The 23,786-nt window shown below is 45.3% G+C and overlaps 1 protein-coding gene across 3 annotated transcripts in view; it reads right to left on the minus strand.

Annotated features, from left to right (window-relative positions):
* MTUS2 (microtubule associated scaffold protein 2) overlaps positions 1–23,786 on the minus strand; it is a 388,969-nt gene that overhangs the window by 100,217 nt on the left and 264,966 nt on the right. For all 3 annotated transcript variants that reach the window (XM_061434861.1, XM_061434859.1, XM_061434858.1), the window contains one exon: positions 20,143–20,354. In XM_061434861.1, coding sequence (XP_061290845.1) covers positions 20,143–20,354 — 212 coding nt within the window. The remainder of the gene's footprint in view (positions 1–20,142; positions 20,355–23,786) is intronic.

Consider the following 23,786-nt stretch of genomic DNA (forward strand, 5'->3'; position numbering starts at 1 on the left):
CACATCCCAGAGCACCGAGATGAGGTCGCAGCTTCCAACCCTCCTTTTTCTCTTTAAAAGACTTGCTCAATCCCTGCGCCGGAGCCCCATCTCCACCAGGGCACAGACCGCGTCTGTTCCGCCCTCTTGTGTATTTCCAGCCCTGAGCATGGCTTCTAGTCTAGAGCAGGCACTTGACTTGAGGATTATTTTCTGAATAAACAGGCAAGTGGTAGAGTCTCCAGACCACTTCCACAGGTATCCCTTGGCTCACCCTCAGAGCAGTCTCCATCTCCAGGAGAGGAGACTGAAAGAGAGGGTCTGTGGCCCTCCCAGATCACGGAGCTGGTAAGGCAGACTGAAGCGGGCTTTATTGTACGAAGTATCACCCCACATATAAGCTCCTAGGAGGCCACGGAACGAAGCAATGAAGTCTGAACGACCTTGCCCTTGGGTCAGACTCCAACCTGGCTCTGGGTCACTTGTGTGACTTCAGGTAAAATGGCTCTTCTCTCTAGGTTCCAGCAGTGGCCACCCACAGGGCTGTGGTGAGAATTAACCAGGACTAGCGGTGGTGAGCCCCTGCCAAGTGCTTGGCACTCGGTAAGATACACAAGCGTTAGCTAATAACAAGGAGTGATAAGCAGTACACGAGCCCTTCTTACTTGCAGTAGCTCTAACTAACTCCCCTAGGCTGGCAGGCAATTTTGTGCACTGTACCCACGTCACGAGATGGTGACTGCAGCCACGAAATTAAAAGACGCTTGCTCCTTGGAAGAAAAGCTATGACAAACTGAGACAGCATATTAAAAAGCAGAGACATTACTTTGCCAACTGGCCCATATAGTCAAAGCTGTGGTTTTTCCAGGAGTCATCTACAGATGTGAGAGTTGGACCATAAAGAAGGCTGAAGAATTGATGCTTTTGAACTGTGGTGCTGGAGAAGACTCTTGAGAGTCCCATGGACCACAAGGAGATCACACCAGTCCATCCTAAAGGAAATCAATACTGAATATTCATTGGAAGGACTGATGCTGAAGCTGAAGCTCCAATACTTTGGCCACCTGATGCGAAGAACTGACTCATTGGAAAAGACCCTGATGCTGGGAAAGATTGAAGGCGGGAGGAGACGGGGATGACAGAGAATGAGATGGTTGGGTGGCATCACTGACTCAATGGACATGAGTTTGAGCAAGCTGCAGAGAGTCACAGACACAATTGAGCGACTGAATAACAACAGTCTAAGCTCTACACTTGGAGAAGGCAATGGCACCCTACTCCAGTACTCTTGCCTGGAAAACCCCATGGGCGGAGGAGCCTGGTAGGCTGCAGTCCATGGGGTCGAGAAGAGTTGGACACGACTGAGCGACTTCACTTTCACTTTTCACTTTCATGCATTGGAGAAGGAAATGGCAACACACTCCAGCATTCTTGCCTGGAGAATCCCAGGGATGGGGGAGCCTGGTAGGTTGCCATCTATGGGGTTGCACAGAATCGGACACGATTGAAGTGACTTAGCAGCAGCAGCAGCAAGCTCTACACTATAAGCACAGTCAGCTTCTGATTATGTAACATCAAATCCTTTTGCTTCATTGTGTTAGGAATTTAGCCCTTCTTTGCTTGCCCCAGATGCAAACTTGCTCCTCACCCTGGCTATTCTACATTATATACCCCAGATTTTTTCCTGGCACAGAGCTTTCTCTCTTCCTCAACTCTAGGACTGCCTGTGTCTCAGGAGAAGCTGAGAAATCTGCTCCTTGAGGTCACCAGCTATAATGATTCCAGGCTCAGGAAGGATTCTAGCCAGCTATGGAGTCCAATCTGGGTTGTTTTACCTCTTTATTCCTTAGCTAATTTTAGTCCTCCTAAAATCAATGCAGATTCTCCTAGAAGGGAATAAAAAACAGGCGGTCAGGGCTGTTCCCAGGCAGGCATGGGCTCTGTGGCAGCCTAAACTAACCTGTTTCTTCTTTGCTGAGAGAAGCACTCTGTGAAGCCAGCACTCTGTGAAGCCTCCCTTCCTCTATCAGAACAACCTAACTACAGTAAGTCCCCTACATATGAACCTTCAAGTTGCAAACTTGTGAAGATGCAAACGTCTGTTTGCATGTCCAATCACGTAGGTTGGTTCACGAGTCTGGCGTGCACTGTCCTGTGTGTGCATCTTCTGCAAGCGGTTGTGCTTTTGTGTGCTTTACTGTACAGTACAAAATACAGCTGGAGAGCATCTTTATTTCAAGCCCAGGAGGTCCAGAATCAAGGGTAGAAGCAGCGGTGATGTACAGTTCAGAACTCTAGAGCCGACGGTTAGCTGGGTACCTAGGCTAACTTTGTTGGTCTTATGAACAAACTGGACTGATGAACCTGCTCTCAGAATGGAACTCATCTGTATGTAGAGGACTTACTCTACTGTAAATAGAAATTAAAGATTGAGACCACCAACACGGGACAGCTCACTAGCAAGGCCAAAGTCCAACCCATGGAGAAGTGAGTCTGCTGGGGGTAGCCCCTTTTCTCTTGGGAACTCCCCCACTTTAAACTCTGTTATCTTTAAAGCAAGTGTTACTATACGCAGCTCGAAATCACAATACAAACTCAGAGTACAGGTGAGTTCGTGGTCTGAGACTGTTCTCCAGCATCATCTGAGATTCACAGCTACCCACGTCAGGACCCGTGCTGGCCACTCTGATGCCAGCACGACTGTGTCCCCTCGGCCTCTCTCTCTCCCTGGCCATGGGACAGGGTTATCCTGGGATCCAAGTGACCAGCTGCCCTTGTGTTTCTTCCTGTTGTGAGAGGCGGTGTGGAACACAGGGGCAAGGAACGCTGGTTGAGAGTCAGATGCCTTCAAATCCTGGCTGCACTGTGCAGCCTTTGCTACCAAGCCTCTGTATGCTCCTGTTTTCCATCTGTGAAAAGGAGACTGCCTCACTTACAGGGTGGTTTTTATAGCTCCGGGGCCTCATCTGGAGGCTAGAACACATTACCGGCTCAAAAAACACAAATTCCACCATTCCTTCTTATTTTCAGTCATAACAACAACAACAAAAAGACTGTTATAGATGTGAACGTCAAAAATTCAAATCATCACAAGTATACTTTTCCTATTCTCTGACCGCCCTTCATCTCTACTTGGTGCCTCTGATCTTCCTCAGTTTGGAGAAATGTAGTCTTGTGGCTTTTAGGTCAAAAACCATTGTTGCTCTTGTTCAGTTGCTCAGTCGTGTCCGACTCTTTGCGACCCCATGGACTGCAGCACGCCAGGCTTCCCTGTCCTTCACTAGCTCCCTGAGTTTGCTCAAACTCATGTCCATTGAGCTGGTGTTGCCATAATTTCTCAATTTAGGATGACAGAAATCAGCCACTTTCCAGTTGAAGCCCCCCTCTCCTGGGTTTTCTTCTCTCCCATGCCACCTGGCTTGATTCCAAGCAGGTCCTGGTGAGGCTGGGCTGGGTGGCCCCCGGCTCTCCTTCCATGTGCCCCGGGGCTGGCAGCCTCTGAACCATGGCTCACCTGGAAGGACTCTGGTGTCTCCTTTCACCTCACACCTGCTGTGTGCACAACCACGCATGCTGTAAGGGCTGTGGTGCCCAGCCCTGTCCTCACAGCGTCTGCACTGCGGCCTCTAGTCGTCATGTACACGCCGATCTCCCACTCCATCTCCCGTGGGTGGTGTTCTCCACACCCTAAAGCTGCCAGGGCACTCATCCGGCCCTCCGCCTTCCATCCACCTCTGCTCTATAACCCTCAGTCCACCGTGGCTCGAAGGAGGTCAGGAAGGTCTGTGACCACCAGGAGTGCACGTGAGATGAGCAAGGCAGAGAGCTCCATCACCCTTTCATCATCGTTGTTTAGTCACTCAGTCGTGTCTGACTCTTCAGGGACCCCCATGGACTGCAGCCCCCCAAGACTCCTCTGTCCATGGGATTCTCCAGGCAAGAATACTGGAGTGGGTTGCCATTCCCTTCCCCAGGGGATCTTCCTGACCCAGGGATCAAACCCATGTTTCCTGCATTGGCAGGTGGAGCCTTTACCACTGAGCCACCAGGGAAGCCCTCCCCACTGCCATCATCCTGAGACCCACTGAATTCTGGAGGCTCCACTGAGTTTTCTCTCTCCTCTTGGATTCATCCTGAAGCAGGTGCAAACTGAGTAAGCTTGATCTTGCAATTCTTCTGGTACTCTCTTCCCTTCCCAGCTTGGATAATTTCCCTTCAACTGAGGAAGACCAGGAGCCTAAGATAAGAGATTCATTTCTGCTCAGATTAACTGCCCTTTTCAAAGTTTTCTCTGCCTCTTGGGCTTTTCAGGCTGAAGGTGAGAATCTGAGTCCTTGTTAGCTCCGAGGCTGAGCTACAGCGAGGAGTGTCTTGTGCTGGGTGGACCAAATCTTAGGCTGGGCCGGAGCACGTAGATAAATGCTCTGAATATGACGTACTGCAAATCGACATTCTACACACTGTCCCATTACAAATATAACCTATTCCTGTGAAGAAGTGAGAACGCATCTCATCAAACACTAGATATATCTGCCTTTCCTGTAAGTTTCTAAAGAATAAGACCCAAAGGACAATAAGAAAATGACATATGGATTGCAATTTTTAAAAATTTACTTTAAAAATTAACATATAATAACACTGTGTTGTGTGTGCAAGCGATTTTTTTGTGAAAATGTGAAAGGTCTATAAATGTGAAAACGTGCATAGGTTTCTGTAACCACCACAACTAGAATATAGAACAGTTCCACTGTTTCAAAAATCTCCCTTTACCTACTGTATAGCACAGGGTTATGTGGCAGCCTGGATGGGAGGGGAGTTTGCGGGAGAATTGTTGTTGTTCAGTCTCTAGGTCAGGTCCGACTCTTTGTGACCGCATGGACTGCAGCACGCCAGGCTTCCCTGCCCTTCACCACCTCCCAGAGCTTGCTCAAACACATGTCCATTGAGTCGATGATGCCCTCCAACCATCTCATCCTGCCCTCAATCTTTCCCAGTGTGAAAGTCTTTTCCAATGAGTTAGCTCTCTCCACTGGGGGAGAATGGATACATATATATGTATGGCTGAGTCCACTGCTGTTCACCTGTAATTATCACAACACTGTTAATCAGCTATACTCCAATATAAAATAAAAATTTGTTTTTAAAAATCTCCCTTTGTACACCCTTCCCACATCCCTGACCCCTGGCAACTACTAATCTGTTCTCCATTGCTACGGTTTTGCCTTTTGGAAGATCTCACAGAATCAAAGAGCACGCCATCTCAAGTGTAGCTTCTTGAACTCAGCATAAAGCCTGTGCAAATCAGGCAAGCTGTTATGTGCATCAACAGATCATCCCTTTTTGATACCTGTGAGATCTGTGGTGATTTCCCCTCTTTCATTCCTGACGCTGCTAAGTTTGTCTTTTTGTTTGCCAGACTTAAATTTATCAATTTAGTTGATAGTTTCAAAGAAACAGCTATCAGCTTCATTGATTCTATTATTTTTCTGTTTTGTTTCACTAATTTCTCCTCCTGTCTTTATTTCCTTCCGTTTTCTTGCTTTGAGGTTATTTTTGTACTATGCTGTACCTATGACACAGGCTACAAACATATTCTTCTTTTAGTGTTTTGAGGTAGAAGCTTACTGATTTAAATCTTTTGTCTTTTCTGAGTTTTTAATACTATAAATATCATTTTAGGCATGAGGTTAGCAGTGCTGCACAAATTTATAAATGTTGCAATTTTTCATTTAAGTTTAAAATTTTCCCTTGAGACTTCTTTTTGACACTCGGGTTATTTGGCATGTGTCATTTAACTTCCAGACGGTTAAAGACTTTCCTGTTATCCTTCTCTTACTGACTTTTGTCTAATCTCATCAAGGTCAGACAACATATTTTGTATGATTCTAACTACTTAAAATTTGTAAATTTTATGACCCTGAATACTTTCTATCTTGGTGAATGCACCATGTGCACTGAAAAGAATGTATATTCTGCCACTGTTGGGTGCAGTATTTTATAAACATCTATAAGTTCTCATTGGTTAATGATGTTATTCACTTCTTCTATATCTTTGCTAGTCTTCTGTTGACTGCTTCTGTTTATTCCTGAGAGAGGAGGTGTTGAAATCTCCCAAGCATAATTTTATATCTGTCGTCTTCTCCTTTCAGTTCTGTTTTTTCCTGGTGTGTTTTAAACCTCTATTGTTAGACAGACACATTGAGGACTGTTATATGTTCTTGGTAAATTAACCCTTTTACATTGTATACCGTCCCTCTTACCCCTGGTAATTTTCTCTGCTCTGAAGTCTACCTTGTCTGCTACCAACACAGCCACTCCATGACTTTTGATTTGTGGTTCCATGTTCCATCCTTTTATTGATATTTTAACCTGCATCTTTCGGTATTTTAAGCAAAATTCTTGTTGACAGCAGACAGCTGAGTCATGTTTTTTAATCCATGTTTCCACACATACCCTGATGATTTTTTTAAAAGATTTTTTTGATGTGGACCATTTTCAAAGTCTTTGGTGTATTTGTTATGATATTGCTTCTGCTTTATGATTTTTTGGTTTTTTGGCCCTGAAGCATGTGGGATCTTAGACCCCTGACCAGGGATCAAACCCATGTCCTCTGCATTGCAAGATGGATCCTTCACCACTGGACCAGCAGGGAAGTTCCTTGGTGCTTTGCAAACGTTAGGAAGGATATTTGACTGGATTTATTCTTTATTTCATTATTCTTAGATTACCAGGTGTTAAATAGTAGACTGTGGTGTTGGAGAAGACTCTTGAGAGTCCCTTGGACTGCAATGAGATCCAACCAGTCCATTCTAAACGAGGTTAGTCCTGGGTGTTCACTGGAAAGACTGATGCTAAAGCTGAAACTCCAATACTTTGGCCACCTCATGTGAAGAGTTGAGTCATTGGAAAAGACCCTGATGCTGGGAGGGATTGGGGGCAAAAGGAGAAGGGGACGACAGAGGATGAGATGGCTGGATGGCTTCACTGACTCGATGGGCATGAGTTTGGATAAACTCTGGGAGTTGGTGATGGACAGGGAGGCCTGGTGTGCTGCGATTCATGGGGTCGCAAAGAGTCGGACACGACTGAGCAACTGAACTGAACTGAAATAGTTGATGAGTGAAGTAATAAGCAAAATAGCTGATCAAGGCAACTTGAGTTATCTATATAATGGGCATCAAAACACCTGCATCAGAAGTTTAATGTGAGGATTAAATGAGATGATGCACATAAAAATATAAAGGGCAGAACAGTGTCCAGGACACATTGGGTATTTACAACTAATTTTTCCCTAAATCCTGGAGGCTTTTCAGCAGATTTTTCAAAAGATTAAAGCGACAAGGTTCTCTGTACTGGAACAACTGAGCAATTCCTGAATGTAAAGTCACTGGATCCAAACAGAGTCAACCTAAAATACCAATAATTTGTTAAGTTGCTCAGTCATGTCCTACTCTTCATGACCCCAAAGACTGCAGCACACCAGGCTTCCCCATCCTTCACTATCTCCTGGAGTTTGTGCAAAGTTAACTCGTGTCCATTGAGTCAATGATGTCATCCAACCATCTCATCCTAACTACCTTCATGTTTTTTATGTCTCTTGGAGAACTGATCCCTTCATTCATAATATCCTCTTTATCTGTGATGATCTTAGTCTGAAGTCTGCTTTGTCTAAGATTATAAAATTATAGCTATTCCAACTTTCTTTGGATTAGTGTTAGCATGGTATGTCTTTCTCCATCCCTTTACTTTGGTAAGAGTCTTTATACTTGTTTACTTTTTAAGCTTTTTATTTTATATTGGAGTACAGTGGGTTAACGATGTTGCAGTAGTGTCAGATGTATAGCAGAACAACTCGGCCATACAAATCCATGTGTCCGTTCTCCCTCAAACTCCCCTTCCATCCAGGCTGCCACTTAACATGGAGCACAGAGTCTTTACATTTAAATAGGTTTTCTTTTTCTTTCTTTTTAATATAAATTTATGTATTTAATTGGAGGCTAATTACATTACAATATTGTATTGTTTTTGCCATACATCAACATGAATCTGCCACAGGTGTACACGTGTTCCCCATCCTGAACCCCCCTCCCACCTCCCTCCCCACACCATCCCTCTGGGTCATCCCAGTGCACCAGCCCTGAGCATCCTGTATCATGCATCGAACCTGGACTGGCGATTCGTTTCACATATGATAATATACATGTTTCAATGACATTCTCCCAAATCATCCCCCTCCCTCTCCCACAGAGTCCAAAAGACTCTTCTATACATCTGTGTCTCTTTTGCTGTCTCGCATACAGGGTTATTGTTACCATCTTTCTAAATTCCATATATATGCATTGTTATACTGTATTGGTGTTTTCCTTTCTAGCTTACTTCACTCCATATAATAGGCTCCAGTTTCATCCACCTCATTAGATTTTTGATTCAAATGTATTCTTTTTAATGGCTGAGTAATACTCCATTGTGTATATGTACCACAGCTTTCTTATCCATTCGTCTGCTGATGGACATCTAGGTTGCTTCCATATCCTGGCTATTGTCAACAGTGCTGCGATGAACTGGGGTACACGTGTCTCTTTCCATTCTGGTTTCCTCGGGGTGTATGCTCAGCAGTGGGATAGTGGGGTCATATGGCAGTTCTATTTCCAATTTTTTAAGGAATCTCCACACTGTTCTCCATAGTGGCTGTACTAGTTTGCATTCCCACCAACAGTGTAAGAGGGTTCCTTTTTCTCCACACCCTCTCCAGCATTTATTGCTTGTAGACTTTTGGATCGCAGCCATTCTGACTGGCATGAAATGGGACCTCATTGTGGTTTTGATTTGCGTTTCTCTGATAATGAGTGATGTTGAGCATCTTTTCATGTGTTAGCCATCTGTATGTCTTCTTTGGAGAAATGTCTGTTTAGTTCTTTGGCCCATTTTTTGATTGGGTCATTTATTTTTCTGGAATTGAGCTGCAGGAGTTGCTTGTATACTTTTGAGATTAATTTTCTGTCAGTTGCTTCATTTGCTATTATTTTCTCCCATTCTGAAGGCTGTTTTTTCACCTTGCTTATAGTTTCCTTTGTTGTGCAGAAGCTTTTAATTTTAATTAGATCCCATTTACTTTTGCTTTTATTGTCCATATTCTGGGAGGTGGGTCATAGAGGATCCTGCTGTGATTTATGTCAGAGAATGTTTTGCCTATGTTCTCCTCTAGGAGTTTTATAGTTTCTGGTCTTATGTTTAGATCTTTAATCCATTAAATAGGTTTTCTTGTGGATAACATATCAGATCAGATCAGTCGCTCAGTCGTGTCCGACTCTTTGCGACCCCATGAATCACAGCACGCCAGGCCTCCCTGTCCATCACCAACTCCCGGAGTTCACCCAGACTCACATCCATCGAGTCAGTGATGCCATCCAGCCATCTCATCCTCTGTCATCCCCTTCTCCTCCTGCCCCCAATCCCTCCCGGCATCAGAGTCTTTTCCAATGAGTCAACTCTTTGCATGAGGTGGCCAAAGTACTGGAGTCTCAGCTTTAGTATCATTCCTTCCAAAGAAATCCCAGGGCTGATCTCCTTCAGAATGGGCTGGTTGGATCTCCTTGCAGTCCAAGGGACTCTTAAGAGTCTTCTCCAACACCACAGTTCAAAAGCATCAATTCTTCGGTGCTCAGCCTTCTTCACAGTCCAACTCTCACATCCATACACGACCACAGGAAAAACCATAGCCTTGACTAGGCGGACCTTTGTTGGCAAAGTAATGTCTCTGCTTTTGAATATGCCATCTAGGTTGGTCATAACTTTCCTTCCAAGGAGTAAGCGTCTTTTAATTTCATGGCTGCAGTCACCATCTGTAGTGATTTTGGAGCCCAGAAAAATAAAGTCAGCCACTGTTTCCACTGTTTCCCCATCTATTTCCCATGAAGTGGTGGGACCGGATGCCATGATCTTCGTTTTCTCAATGTTGAGCTTTAAGCCAACTTTTTCACTCTCCACTTTCACTTTCATCAAGAGGCTTTTGAGTTCCTCTTCACTTTCTGCCATAAGGGTGGTGTCATCTGCATATTTCCTCTATTTCTTTGCATTGATCGCTGAAGAAGGCTTTCTTATCTCTTCTTGCTATTCTTTGGAACTCTGCATTCAGATGTTTATATCTTTCCTTTTCTTCTTTGCTTTTCACTTCTCTTCTTTTCACAGCTATTTGTAAGGCCTCCCCAGACAGCCATTTTGCTTTTTTGCATTTCTTTTCCATGGGAATGGTCTTGATCCCTGTCTCCTGTACAATGTCACAAACCTCATTCCATAGTTCATCAGGCACTCTATCTATCAGATCTAGGCCCTTAATCTATTTCTCACTTCCACTGTATAATCATAAGGGATTTGATTTAGGTCATACCTGAATGGTCTAATGGTTTTCCCTACTTTCTTCAATTTAAGTCTGAATTTGGCAATAAGGAGTTCATGGTCTGAGCCACAGTCAGCTCCTGGTCTTGTTTTTGCTGACTGTATAGAGCTTCTCCATCTTTGGCTGCAAAGAATATAATCAATCTGATTTCGGTGTTGACCATCTGGTGATGTCCATGTGTAGAGTCTTCTCTTGTGTTGTTGGAAGAGGGTGTTTGTTATGACAAGTGCATTCTCCTGGCAAAACTCTATTAGTCTTTGCCCTGCTTCATTCCATATTCCAAGGCCAAATTTGCCTGTTACTCCAGGTGTTTCTTGACTTCCTACTTTTGTATTCCAGTCCCCTATAATGAAAAGGACATCTTTTTTGGGTGCTAGTTCTAAAAGGTCTTGTAGGTCTTCATAGAACCATTCAACTTCCGCTTCTTCAGTGTTACTGGTTGGGGCATAGACTTGGATTACTGTGATACTGAATGGTTTGCCTTGGAAATGAACAGAGATCATTCTGTCGTTTTTGAGATTGCATCCAAGTACTGCATTTCGAACTCTTTTGTTGACCATGATGGCCACTCCATTTCTTTTGAGGGATTCCTGCCCGCAGTAGTAGATATAATGGTCATCTGAGTTAAATTCACCCATTCCAGTCCATTTCAGTTCGCTGATTCCCAGAATGTCGACATTCACTCTTGCCATCTCTTGTTTGACCACTTCTAATTTGCCTTGATTAATGGACCTGACATTCCAGGTTCCTATGCAGTATTGCTCTTTACAGCATCAGACCTTGCTTCTATCACCAGTCACATCCACAGCTGGGTATTGTTTTTGCTTTGGCTCCATCCCTTCATTCTGGAGTTATTTCTCCACTGATCTCCAGTAGCATATTGGACACCTACTGACCTGGGGAGTTTCTCTTTCAGTATCCTATCATTTTGCCTTTTCATACTGTTCATGGGGTTCTCAAGGCAAGAATACTGAAGTGGTTTGCCATTCCCTTCTCCAGTGGACCACATTCTGTCAAATCTCTCCACCATGACCCGCCCGTCTTGGGTTGCCCCACGGACATGGCTTAGTTTCATTGAGTTAGACAGGGCTGTGGTTAAAAAAAAAAAAAAACCCTTTTGACTATCTCTGCCTTTTAAGTAGTGTGTTTAGACCACTCACATTTCATGTGATTATTGTTCTGGGCTGGATTAATATCTTTATAACTTTTCTATGCATTGCACAGGGGCTTCCCAGGTGGCACTAGAGGTAAAGAACTCACTTGCTGATACAGGGGACATGGGTTCGATCCCTGGGTCAGGAAGATCCCTGGAAAAGGGGATGACAACCCACTCCAGTATTCTTGCCTGGAGAATCCCAAAGAGAGGAGTCTGGTGGGCTGTAGTCGATGGGATCCCAAAGAGTCAAACACGACTAAAGTGACTTAACATGCATGCATTGCATTTATTCTTCATTTTTTTTCCCTCTTCTCCTTCTGCCTCCTTTATGCTTGTAAAATAGATATATATTTCTGGCACTGCAACTCTTTCACACTGAAAAAACAATGGGGGAATACTCCTGAAGAAAAATTTGAGAAATGAGACCCCCTCTACCTATTTTGTCAGCACAGTTTTTATGATGCCTCTGTTTTAAAGAGAACACTGCCATGTTCCAGAGTCAATGTTTTTCAGTTTTAAATATTTCTCCTTCTGTTCCTGGTGGAGCAGACATCATGGGCCTTTATAATCTCTAGGGACTGAATTACAGACATAGATTGTTGGACTCTCAATACGTAATTGCTTTTATGAATGATCTCCTAGTCAAACTGCTTGCAGTGTGTGACATCCATCTTATTCTTGCTGTCTTAGTACTTTGATTGTCAGGAATAAAATGAAAAATGAACGCAGTTGTGTGATTTTCATTTCAAACCTAGTATCACTTACGTGTGTAGAACAGGCAGGCTTGCAATTCGCACTTTAGTGAACGAGGGGAGGAGAGCAGCACCTGCTTTTGTAAAACACTCTGGAATTTAAGGTAATACTTGGCCAGCACTCTTCTCAGAGCACAGACTTCATTTGCAGGCAGTGCCCTGTAGATGTCACCATTGCCATTTCTGATGGGGAAAAGCACCAGCTTCACAAGCTTGTTCAGTCGCTCAGTCGCGTCCAACTCTTTGCAACCAAATGGACAGCAGCATGCCAGGCTTCCCTGTCCATCACCAACTCCAGGAGCTTGCTCAAACTCATGTCATCAAGTCAGTGATGCCATCCAACCATCTCATCCTCTATCGTCCCCTTCTCCTCCCACCTTCGATCTTTCCCAGCATCAGGGTTTTTTCTAATGAGTTGCCTCTTTGCATCAGGTGGCCAAAGTACTGGAGCTTCAGTTTCAGCATCAGTCCTTCCAATGAATATTCAGGGTTGATTTCCTTTAGGATTGACTGGTTTGATCTCCTTTTGGTCCAAGGGATTCTCAAGAGTCCTTAACAGCACCACAATTTGAAATTATCAGTTCTTTGGTGCTGGGTCTTCTTCATGGTTCAACTCTTACATCTATACATGACTACTGGAAAAACCACAGCTTTGACTAGATGGACCTTTGTCAGCAAAATGATGCCTGTTTTTTATTAGACTGTCTAGATTTGTCACAGTTTTTCTTCCAAGGAACAAGCGTCTTTTAATTTCATGGCTGCAGTCACCATACTCAGTGATTTTGGAGTCCAAGGTGATGGAGGCCAAACCTGTTGAACCATTTGGTTGTTAAGGAACTAGGAGAGTCTGCTTGCTCTGACCCATTTACAGATGCTCCTCTGAAAGTGCCAAACTCTGGATACTTTCTCATTCTGTATCATTCTCATTTACTGTCTGGTACCTTGTTTTACAATTCACTCCTTCCTTCAGAAACTCCTCTCTCATTTGGCTTCTTTGAGGAGGGACTCTCCTGTTCACAATGACCTTTCTCCTCATCGCCTGCATTTCCTTTCTTTCCCACTGCTTCTCCTTGGGTCCCTACAGAGGCTCTGTCCCATGTCCTCCTGTACACACGCTCCTGTCAACCTCTCTTCTAATGTCACTTCTACACAAATGACTCCCAAATCTGCTTTTCTAGAGCTTCCTTTTTCTCTCCTGTCATTTAAACCCACGTTTAACTTCCTCGTGGAGCCCCCAGCATCACAGAGAACAAAGAACCTTGGAAATCGAGAAAGCAGGACTAGGCCAGGTTGGGGGAGGAGATGTTGCATATGGGAGCAGGCTCCTCTGTCCATATGTGCAGAAGTGACATTAGAAGGGACCTGGACCCTGAGGGTTCATGGATGCACAAAGTGTGCAGTTCCAGAGAAAACAGTTAAACAGAGAACCCGCAACCTCTTTATAAACATTCCTGAGCCATAAACACAGGAGTCCTACATGAGTCTAACATTCCTCAGTTTGGTGATTTCTGTTTGGGACTTGTTGGGGCCAGGGTAGGAATGGTTTACCTCTTACCACCTGGAGCCTCTTGGACTTTTAAACCCCAGTGGACCCCCTAACTGGCTCACAGGCTGGGTCCTGGGGTCCTGTATCCACCCTCTCCTTTGTGTCAGACCCTCCTCCTCACCCTCCCACCCTTTGCCCAGGTTATTACTATACTTCCTAAGTGTATTCTCTGCTTGGGGTTCTCTTTCTACCTTCCATCCCATACTCTGCTATCGTATCAATTGTCCTGAAATGCAGCTTCAAATGTACTCTGTCCAAAACTCTCAGAGCCTCCTGACTGCCTCAAATTGAGCCTCTCTTTACTTTGCTATTTGAGTCACCAAACCCTTCTGCCTCATTTCTGGCTACTGACAGTCCAGAAGCTCCACACTTTAGGCAAATCAGACTCTACTCCTGGCAGACCCAGCCTGGTTTGTTCCAGGGCTGTGCCACCCGCTATGCTGGGCCCCCCACCTCTGCTATGGAAGCCTGATTTACTCTCGAGGGCCAGTCCATCAGCATCTGTCTTCTCTGAACGGCCATGTGGCCCCGGCTGGAGTAATCGCTCCCTGTGGGACCCCTGAGAGCCACATCAATACTCTGTCCTCCAGGGATTCGAACAAGTGTCTTTCCCCTCTGGAATTAGAAGGCAGGGTCTGAGACCGAGTTTTTAAATCTTCCTTTTTAAATCTTCTAACCAACAGGTGTAGAATTAAACTGAATGGCTAGGATGCATGGTGATGTAATTTGGGGTCGGAGATAATCCAAAGAGTGTGTGTGGAGTAAAGAGGTGGGGCTCGCTGTAACTCACTCAGGCCATAAGGGTCCTGGGACAAGTGGACCACGTTCCCAATCCTCCCCTGAATGTACGGCACAGTGCAAATCCTCACGACCTTGAAGGCTGTGCAGAGACGGAGAGGAAATACCATATCATTCTGGAAAACATGGGCTGGACATGAGCTGATACGGGTTGGACATTGGCTGGACATGGGTTGATATGGGTTGGACATGGGTTGATATGACATTACTTTGCCAGCAAAGGTCCATCTAGTCAAACCTATGGTTTTTTCAGTAGTCATATATGGATGTGAGAGTTGGACTATAAAGAAAGCTGAGCACTGAAGAATTGATGCTTTTGAACTGTGGTGTTGGAGAAGACTCTTGAGAGTCCCCTGGACTGCAAGGAGATCAAACCAGTCCATCCTAAAGGAAATCGGTCCTGAATATTCACTAGAAGGACAGATGGTGCAGCTGAAACTCTAATACTTTGGCTACCTGATGCGAAGAACTGACTCATTGGAAAAGACCCTGATGTTGAGAAGGATTGAAGGTGGGAGGAGAAGGGGATGACAGAGGATGAGATGGTTGGATGGCATCACTGACTCAATGGACAGGAGTTTGAGTGAACTCTGGGAGTTGGTGATGGACAGGGAGGTCTGGAATGCTGCAGTCCATGGGGTCAAAATGAGTTGGACACGACTGAGCAACTGACCTGAACTGAACTGAACTGATACGGGCTGGATATGGGTTGTATTGTGGCTCCATCGCTTTCTAATTCTATTGTCTTGGGAAGGCTACAGAACCTCCCTGAGCCTCAGTCTCCTCAACTGTCCAATGAAAATAATGTCAACACCAGGCAGGGTTTTGTGAGGGTTAAAATGTTATATGTAAGCTGTCCAGGACACTGGAGATGGTCAATAGACAAGAGTGATGTTGTTATTAAAATGCTTTGTCTTTTACTTTTTGAACTCTATAGACCCTTTCGTTGGTGGAGGCAGGGTTGATTAAAACCTACTAACATAAGTGAATTGAAGATGAAAAGTTAAATATATGAACTACATTTAAAAATATGTACACCCTTAACTGGGGCTTCCCTGGTGGCTCAGACGGTAAAGAATCTGCCTGCAATGCAGGAGACCCCAGGTTTAATCCTTGGGTCAGGAAAAACCACTGGAGAAGGAAATGGCAAACCCACTCCAGTATTCTTGGCTGGGAAATCCCACGGACAGAGGAGCCGCAAAGAGTCTGAGAAGAGAGCAACTGACACTTTCACGCTATATACTTTAGGGAAAAGGAGGCTGATGCTTATTAATTTTGATTAAGCTTAGAAAATACACAAATGCTTGACATTAATTTTCATTCTCTGTATCCTAATAATATTTTCAGTAATAAATAAAAATAAATAAAACCAACATTTGTCACATTCATAAAGTGAAATGATAAATTACATAAACCAATATGAAAAAACTGAATAAATATAATAAACCTGATTAAAAATTAAATGAAAACGAATACACTCTCAGATGTAACTTGTAAAATTTGATGCTACGGGGCGAGGCATGCCACTTAACACATTAATATTAACAGGACCATCATCTGTGTTGTTTCCTGGATTAGCCACCAGGGGCTGCTAAAGAGTAGTGTTTCTGGGAACCAGGCAGAGAAAGATTTAAAAAATAATCTTTCAACATGACCCTGAGAAGTGCAAGTCCCTGAGAATCACACTTATTGCTATACCCCGCAGAGGTCTGAGACCGCAGATTTCAGCAAAGCTGTCTGGCTGGTGGTGACGACCGTGCCCTGTTGGCAGAGTGGAGCTACCTTGAATCAGCGTAAATGTGAGGCTTGTGTTGGCACTTAAAGGTGACATCTGAGCGTCCCCGGACGCTGGGCTCAGACTGAAACACAGCTGACAATGCTCACAGCTGCTGTGCCATGAGCTGTGGAGCACAGGGCAGAAATGGAAGATTCTTATCTAGGCTTCTGATTCCTTTTTCTAGTGACTTCCCATCCTTAATGGAATCAGTACATTCTGGAAAAAATACATAGCCCCAGCTGAATAGCTGGACTAGAAAACTACTTCTATTCTTAAAGGACACCCGAGTCAAATCCTTTATATACATAAAATGAAATAAGAGGGGTCTGTGTTTTCACTTTACATTTCTCACCTGTCTTACTCATCCCACTTGAGAATAAAATATTTGTCAGATTTCCTTGTCCTCAGAAAGGATGCTTTACTGAATACTGTTCAAAGTACCCTTGCCCATTAATTCACAACATTCTCTCTATAACCTTGTGAAGAGTTATTAACGATCCTATTTGCAACTGAGGAAACTTTGAGACTCAAAGATGACTGCTCAGAGGGGACTTGGCTGCAAGCAGCTGAGTAGGGCAAGGATGTATTAATTTCCCGAGGGTGATGCTGACAGGGCTCCAAGGGGGACAGTAACTTGCTCAAGTCTTAAGGGGGACGAAGGCGCTGGTGGGACTGACCCCTTGCCAGCACGGTGCCCTTGCTCTACCACGCCAGCCTTTGTAGACAAAATGCTTCAGCAGAGAAAAGATGAAGGTGTGGAGCTCCAGCAGGGTCTTTAAGGAGAAGAGCAGAAAGAGCTTGTTTTTTCAGGCTGGCTGTGGTGGTCATGCTCTGCATAGCTATAGTATGCTGGGCTGTGACCATATCTCACACATTAACGCATCAGCTTCCCACAATAGGATACAGGGAACATGTCAGGGTCACAATATCTTGTAACAGAGGGCTCCGTCACCCACACTTCCCGGCTTGCCTGGCCTCTTATTTCCCTGAGTGCTCCACCCCGGTCACAAACTCTCAAATCAATCATCTTAAACCATGTGGAGCAAATCCAGCCTATGTGGAAGCCGCTTCTGTTCAATTACAGACTTTTAAAAAAATGTCCGTTGTTTCTTCTGGAGCTTATCTGGAGAGACAGTTGCGATCAGGACAGAGAAAAGGACACACTGGGTGGGAGGTGAAATGCCATGGTCATCAGGAGGCCTGTCTGGAGTCGCTGGTTGTGATTTACTGAAAAGAGAATGAAATTCAGGCCCACCATCTATCTTGCTGAAATGTCAAGCTGAGTGTGGCTCAAGCCAGTAGGGGGCTCTGATGGACATGCCTGCAAATTACCTCCCAGCCCTTTGGGATCTCCGACCAAAGAGCCATGTGGATGCTACAGTGAAGTACAACTAGTGGCCCCTGGACCAACAGGAATTCTCCTGGGGCCCAGAAATGCACCGTTAGAGGGAACCGACCCTTAATTTCATCACAGAAAACTTTTTGTCTGCCATGATGCCATGAGTAGGTCCAAAATCTCCAACTTGAAAACACACTGCATGTTAGGAAAAAAAAAAAACAACAACTATGAAAGTGTTAGTCGCTCAGTCATATCTGACTGTGTGCAACCCCATGGACTGTAGCCTCTGTCCATGGGATTCTCCAGGCAAGAATACTGGAGTGGGTAGCCATTCCCTTCTCCAGGGGAATCTTCCCGATCCAGGGATAGCACTTGGGTCTCCTGCATTACAGGCAGATTTCTGACCATCTGAGCCACCAGGGAAGCCCTCACAGTGCATGTGACCAACGTGTTAAGCTGGTGTTCGCTGGCAAATCAATCCACAGCAAATCTTTATCACGGATTCGTTACGACACTGTGTGCTGCACAGAAGTGACAGTGGACACAGTAACATGGTACATCTTATCACTGAACTGCAATGAACAGCCCGGATTTCCTCTCTTTATTAAAGACCTGACTGTCAGTGGAAAACATACATCCAGCCGAAGAAGAGAAAATACGACTCTCTCTAATAAGAAAACTGCTCAATATTTAACACGGCAAGTCCCACCCCTTTTGGTGCCTCAAAAACGTGTCTGTAATTTTAATTCTTACAAGATGGGAACACAGTCATTTCAGCTCAAGGTTGACCCCAGGGGTACCAGACCAGAAGGGAAGACATAATATTCAAATTGGTCATTGATTGCTGGTGTTAACATTTTGACAAGGGAGGAAAAGGAAACTATTGATAAAACTGAAATCTGTTCATCTTGTCTTTGATCACAACTATACCCTGGGAATTAGCTCCTTGGGCGAAAAGCTTTAAGCAAAAAAAGGAAACAAGCATTAAACAGGGCAGCTGAGGCTTCTACACTGGGAGGGAGGGACAAGAGAGGCTGCAGGCTGCCATAAAAGGCCAGAGTCCTCCGCACTTTAAGGTTCAGATAATAAGGAAAACCAGTGGACATGGTGTTGGTTAATATTCTTCGGATTTTTCTTCTTTAAATTAGCTAGAAATTTAGTTAGTTCATTTTCCTGGTTGGGGGACATTTCTATAGCACTTTTACTTTCATTTATAGATCCCAGGAGGTCCATACATGAAATTAATGCCTTATAGGTTATTGATATGATAACTCATAGTGTTTAAACTTCAGAGGTAAAGGTTCAAGTTCTCCCCCAAATGCTCCTTGGTCACCCCGGGATGGGGCAAGAATGTACAAAGTCAGGCCCAGGCTCCCACCACCTCCCTTCTCCACTGAGAGACAGGGAGGCCGAACTACGTTTGGTGAATGTTACCATCGTGAATGTTACCAGACTGTACCCCAAGGGCTCCCCAGGTGGTGACAGTGGTAAAGAATCCGCCTGCCAATGCAGGAGATGCAAGAGACGTGGGTTTGATCCGTGGGTCAGGAAGATTCCCTGGAGAAGGAAATGGCAACCCACTCTGGTATTCTTGCCTGGGGCATTTCATGGACAGAGGAGCCTGGTGGGCTACAATCCAAGAGGTCACAAAAGACAACAACAAGAAACCAAATCTGATAAAGACCCAGCGTCCGGATGAGCCCAGGAGACTCTGAGTGGACTCTTAGGCTGAGGAACCCAAGGCCTCTCTGCGTTGTCAGAAGAATCAAGGGGTCAGGGGGACACCCCCTCCCCACGCTGCCCACTTCACACTGAGAGCGTGGCCCGGAGGACAGACCCCAGGCCTGGCAGCTCCCAGGTCCCCTCAAGGGCCACAGTGGCCTGCTCTGCCGCCCTGGGTTGCTCTGTGCTTAGAGGCACAGACGTCTCAGAACCTGGCCGTCTCGGGTCCAAAATGCAAACCACCACATGTCCCATTCTCACCTTCCAAATCTCCCTTTATACCTTTTCATTTTTTTCCTCTGGAGAAGGAAATGGCAACCCACTCCAGTACTCTTGCCTGGAAAATCTCATGGACAAGAGGGGCCTGGTAGGCTACAGTTCATGGGGCTGCAACGAGTTGGACACAACTGAGCGACTTCACTTTCACTTTTTCACTTTTCTTTTTTTTAACGTAATTTTCCCTTTTGGAATCAAGGTTATGAATCCGTCTTCCCAGACTAACGTCTTTCACATGCAAGTCTCAACTCAGCTCCTAAAACATCCCATGATGCTGGCCGAGACACTGCAGCACCTGAAAATCAAACCATCTCTAACCCCAAACCCGAATTAAAGCTCACACACTAAGAACCATTCCCGCCGCTGCCCTCCGCTTCCACAGTCAACAGGCGTGGCCTCACCTTCCCGAAGAAGAGCTGCGTGGCCACGGCGAGCGCCTGGAAGCCGCGGACGGCGGTCCTCAGCTCCGCCTGCGCGAGCCCCAGCTGTCGGGCCTGCTGCTCACAGCGCTCCTTCAGCCGCTGTACCAGCAGCCGCTCCGCCTCGCGGGCCTGCGGGTCTGGCTTCGGGGAGAACCCGTTGCGGGGGGCCGCGGTCCTCTGCTTGGGGTACCCTAGGAAGCAAGGAGGGTCACCTGTGAGAAAACAGTCAGCCCAGATGTGACAACTGCTCTTTATAACACGAGGATGCTGGCAAGGGGCTGAGAAGGAATGGCCCGCTGTGTGTCATTGTAAGCGTTAAAATGAAAAGACAAGGACTGTGAAGTGTTGTTCTGTTGAAGTGGTTCCAAGTGCAAGGTTTCACGCTTGGAAGCAGAGGAACAGACAGAATTGCCCAATTCCTCCCAGCTGCCTACATTTCTTCCCGGTCTGCTTAGAGAGACTTGGAGCAGTTGGCTTTTTTTTTTTTTTTTCCTTCAAGGGGATTCCTCTTAGAAAACATCTAAAGGGAAATCACTCAATCCAGGTTGAAGCCAGACTTAAAACCTAGCAACCCTTTCACTGATGGGCTTCCCCGATGGCTCAGCAGTAAAGAATCCAGCAGGGCAGGAGATGTGAGTTTGATCCTTGGGTCAGTAAGATTCCCCTGAGGGAGGAAATGGCAACCCCCTTCAGTATTCTTGCCTGAAGAATCCCATGGGCAGAGGAGCCTGGTGGGCTACAGTCCATAGGGTGGCAAAGAATCAGACATGACTGAAGCGACTAAGCACGCACGCATGCATGCACCAAGCACCTGTTCAGTCAATGACATGTGGGAGGCCCAGTGGACTTGCAAAGAAATGAGGCCCTGCCCTTGACCATGGGCAAGCCAGCGTCAGCATCTGGGCTTCAGGTTCTCTGATTCCTCGCCAGGCATCTCAACACCTAAGGACACTTGCTGATCCACTCTGCAGCATCTGACTGAACTCGCAGGTTTGGGGGCACACCCTGAACCTAGAACATTCTCCCATTCCCCCAGTCTTGTCCCAATCACATCCCCTGGTTGCATTACTCTGAGTAGGGGCACATAGAATCTATGGTGATCCCAGTGACCACTGGCAACTCAGAGCAAAGAAGCCAGTCACCTTCTGTTCTTACAAAGATGAATGCAAGCAGTTTGCGTGCAAAGGCTGAGCGCCAGGATGAACATGGGCCTTCAAAATGCAAAGAGAACATGAAAAATTCATCTGTAGTCATCTGGTCACTATCCAGAGGATTCTAATGGATGGAAAAGCATGGTTCAGTCCTGAAGCTGGAAGCTCAACTGACATGATAACAAGCAAACTCTGCAGCCTTGGGACCTGCATATTTCCAATCTCAGAGAAGGCCCATGACCTTAACACTTGTAAACAAGAGGGAGAAGAATGAAAGGACGCAACTTTGATAGCCCTCCAGCTTAAGGAAAAGCACTTCGTGAGTTTGGTCCACCTCCCAACAGACAGGAAGTCTGTTTCTTGCAGGCTGGCACCAGCATGACACCCCAGGGAGCACATGGGCTGAGTTCTCCATCGTTAGACAGGACTTTATTTTTCTTAAACTGATCTAAATTTATTTCAGAAAAAATGTGCCCAGTAGCACACTACTTTCTACTCCCCACTGGCACTTGTCTGTCTGGAGTTGGCTAGTGCTGGGGAGAGTGGAGAGCAGACAGTGCGAGAGCAGGAAATTTCCTTCTGGCCAGCACGGAGCACAAGTGAGGGCAGGAATGACTGGGCTGGCCAAAAGTTCGATCTACGGAAAAACTCAAACGAACATTTTGGCCAACCCGCCCAATCATACATAAGTATTCTAGAAAGAAGAAGGGCCTCTCAGGTGGCTCAGGGTTAAAGAACCCTCCTGCCAATGGAGGAGACACAAGAGACGATCCCTGGGTCAGAAAGATGCCCTGGAGAAGGAAATGGCAACCCATTCCAGTATTCTTGCTGGGGCAATCCCATGGATAGAGGAGCCTGGTGGGTTTAGTCCATGGGGTTGCAAAGAGTTGGACACAACTGAGAGACTAAGCACACACACTAGAAAGAAGAGGGTTACCTTTCCCATTCCAAGGAAAGAGTGGATTATTTTCTATTTTGATGTACAGAAAATAGGGGAAAAAAAAAAAGATGTTACAGCCAGAGTTTCCCAAGCCAACTATAAGAATTGGTTATGATAACACACGCTTTAGACAAAAATTTATGCAAAATAGTCTCAACTTTGGGACATTTATTATCATTTATTATTTACAAGAAGTATGAGTGTTATTTATCAAAGTAAATCTAAATGTCTCCTTTCTCCAAGGGTGAAAAATCTTGGCTTAATGGTGTTATAACAATTGCTTAATGTTTATATTAAAAATTATAGTTACATCTGGCTTCCCTGGTAGCTCAGTTGGTAAAGAATCTGCCTGCAATGCAGGAGACCCCAGTTCGATTCCTGGGTTGGGAAGATCCACTGGAGAAGAAATAGGCTACCCGCTGCAGTATTCTTATGCTTCCCTTGTGGCTCAGCTGGTAAAGAATCCACCAGTGTGGGAGACCTGCGTTCGATCCCTGGGTTGGAAGGATCCCCTGGAGAAGGGAAAGGCTACCTACACCAGTATTCTGACCTGGAGAATTTCATGGACTGTATAATCCATGAGGTTGCAAAGAGTCAGACATGACTGAGCGACTTTCACTGGTGAAGATGGAGTAAGAAAGTAGATTTATTTTCTCATCTGAAACTACCCAAAACACTCGACCAAAATATGTGTCAGTGGATCTCAAGACATTATATTAGGCAATGAAGCACAAGGAACCAAAGACTCAGAAACACACGGTATGACCCCTACCACCCCGACGGATGCCTGCGCGTGCTCTCTGGGTGGTCTTCCAGGCTGTAGCACAGAGTCAGGAAACCCAGGGGGAGTCTGGTAGTCTTCTCAACTTGGGACGGTGGAGCTAGGGGCTCAGGAAGTTCAAGGCTCAGCGGTTACAGGGCAGAGTAGCGGAGAGGACAGCTCCACAGAGACACAGAGTGACACAGAAGGGCCCCTCGAGTTTCTGGACAACTTACATCAGTGCAGCCGGTGAGGACAGTGTCCACAGCCAGGGAGAGAATTCTACCCAGGACTAGCGGGAACACTACCGGGAGCTCACAGAAGGCCAGATCAATTCCTGTGCCCACCGCAATTCCCAGGGCAGCAGAACACCTGGAAGGCTCATATCATGGTGCTCTGGTGAAACCAGTGCCAGACTAACTGCTGGTCAGGATCCGTTTAACAAAGCTGATGAGAAAGATTCAAGATGATCGAGCTCTTTCCAAGTCACATAGTTTTACCCAAGAACAAAGCTTAAGAATATTTATAGAATTAAAAAAAAGATCCAACAAGGAAAAATTCACAATGTCAGTCATCTAAAAAAATTCTCAGGCATGTAAATAAGCAGGGATGTACAAGCCATGATGAAGAAGGGATGCAATCAATTGAAGTCAGCCAAAAAAAGCATCAGCAATTAACAGTTATTATAACTATATTCCATATATCAAGAGGCTGGAGGAAAGACTGAGTACATCAAATAGAAACAAAGATAAAAAGAGACTTAAATAAAAAT

The sequence above is a fragment of the Bos javanicus genome, chromosome 12, assembly GCF_032452875.1.
Source record: "Bos javanicus breed banteng chromosome 12, ARS-OSU_banteng_1.0, whole genome shotgun sequence".
Taxonomy (NCBI): domain Eukaryota; kingdom Metazoa; phylum Chordata; class Mammalia; order Artiodactyla; family Bovidae; genus Bos; species Bos javanicus.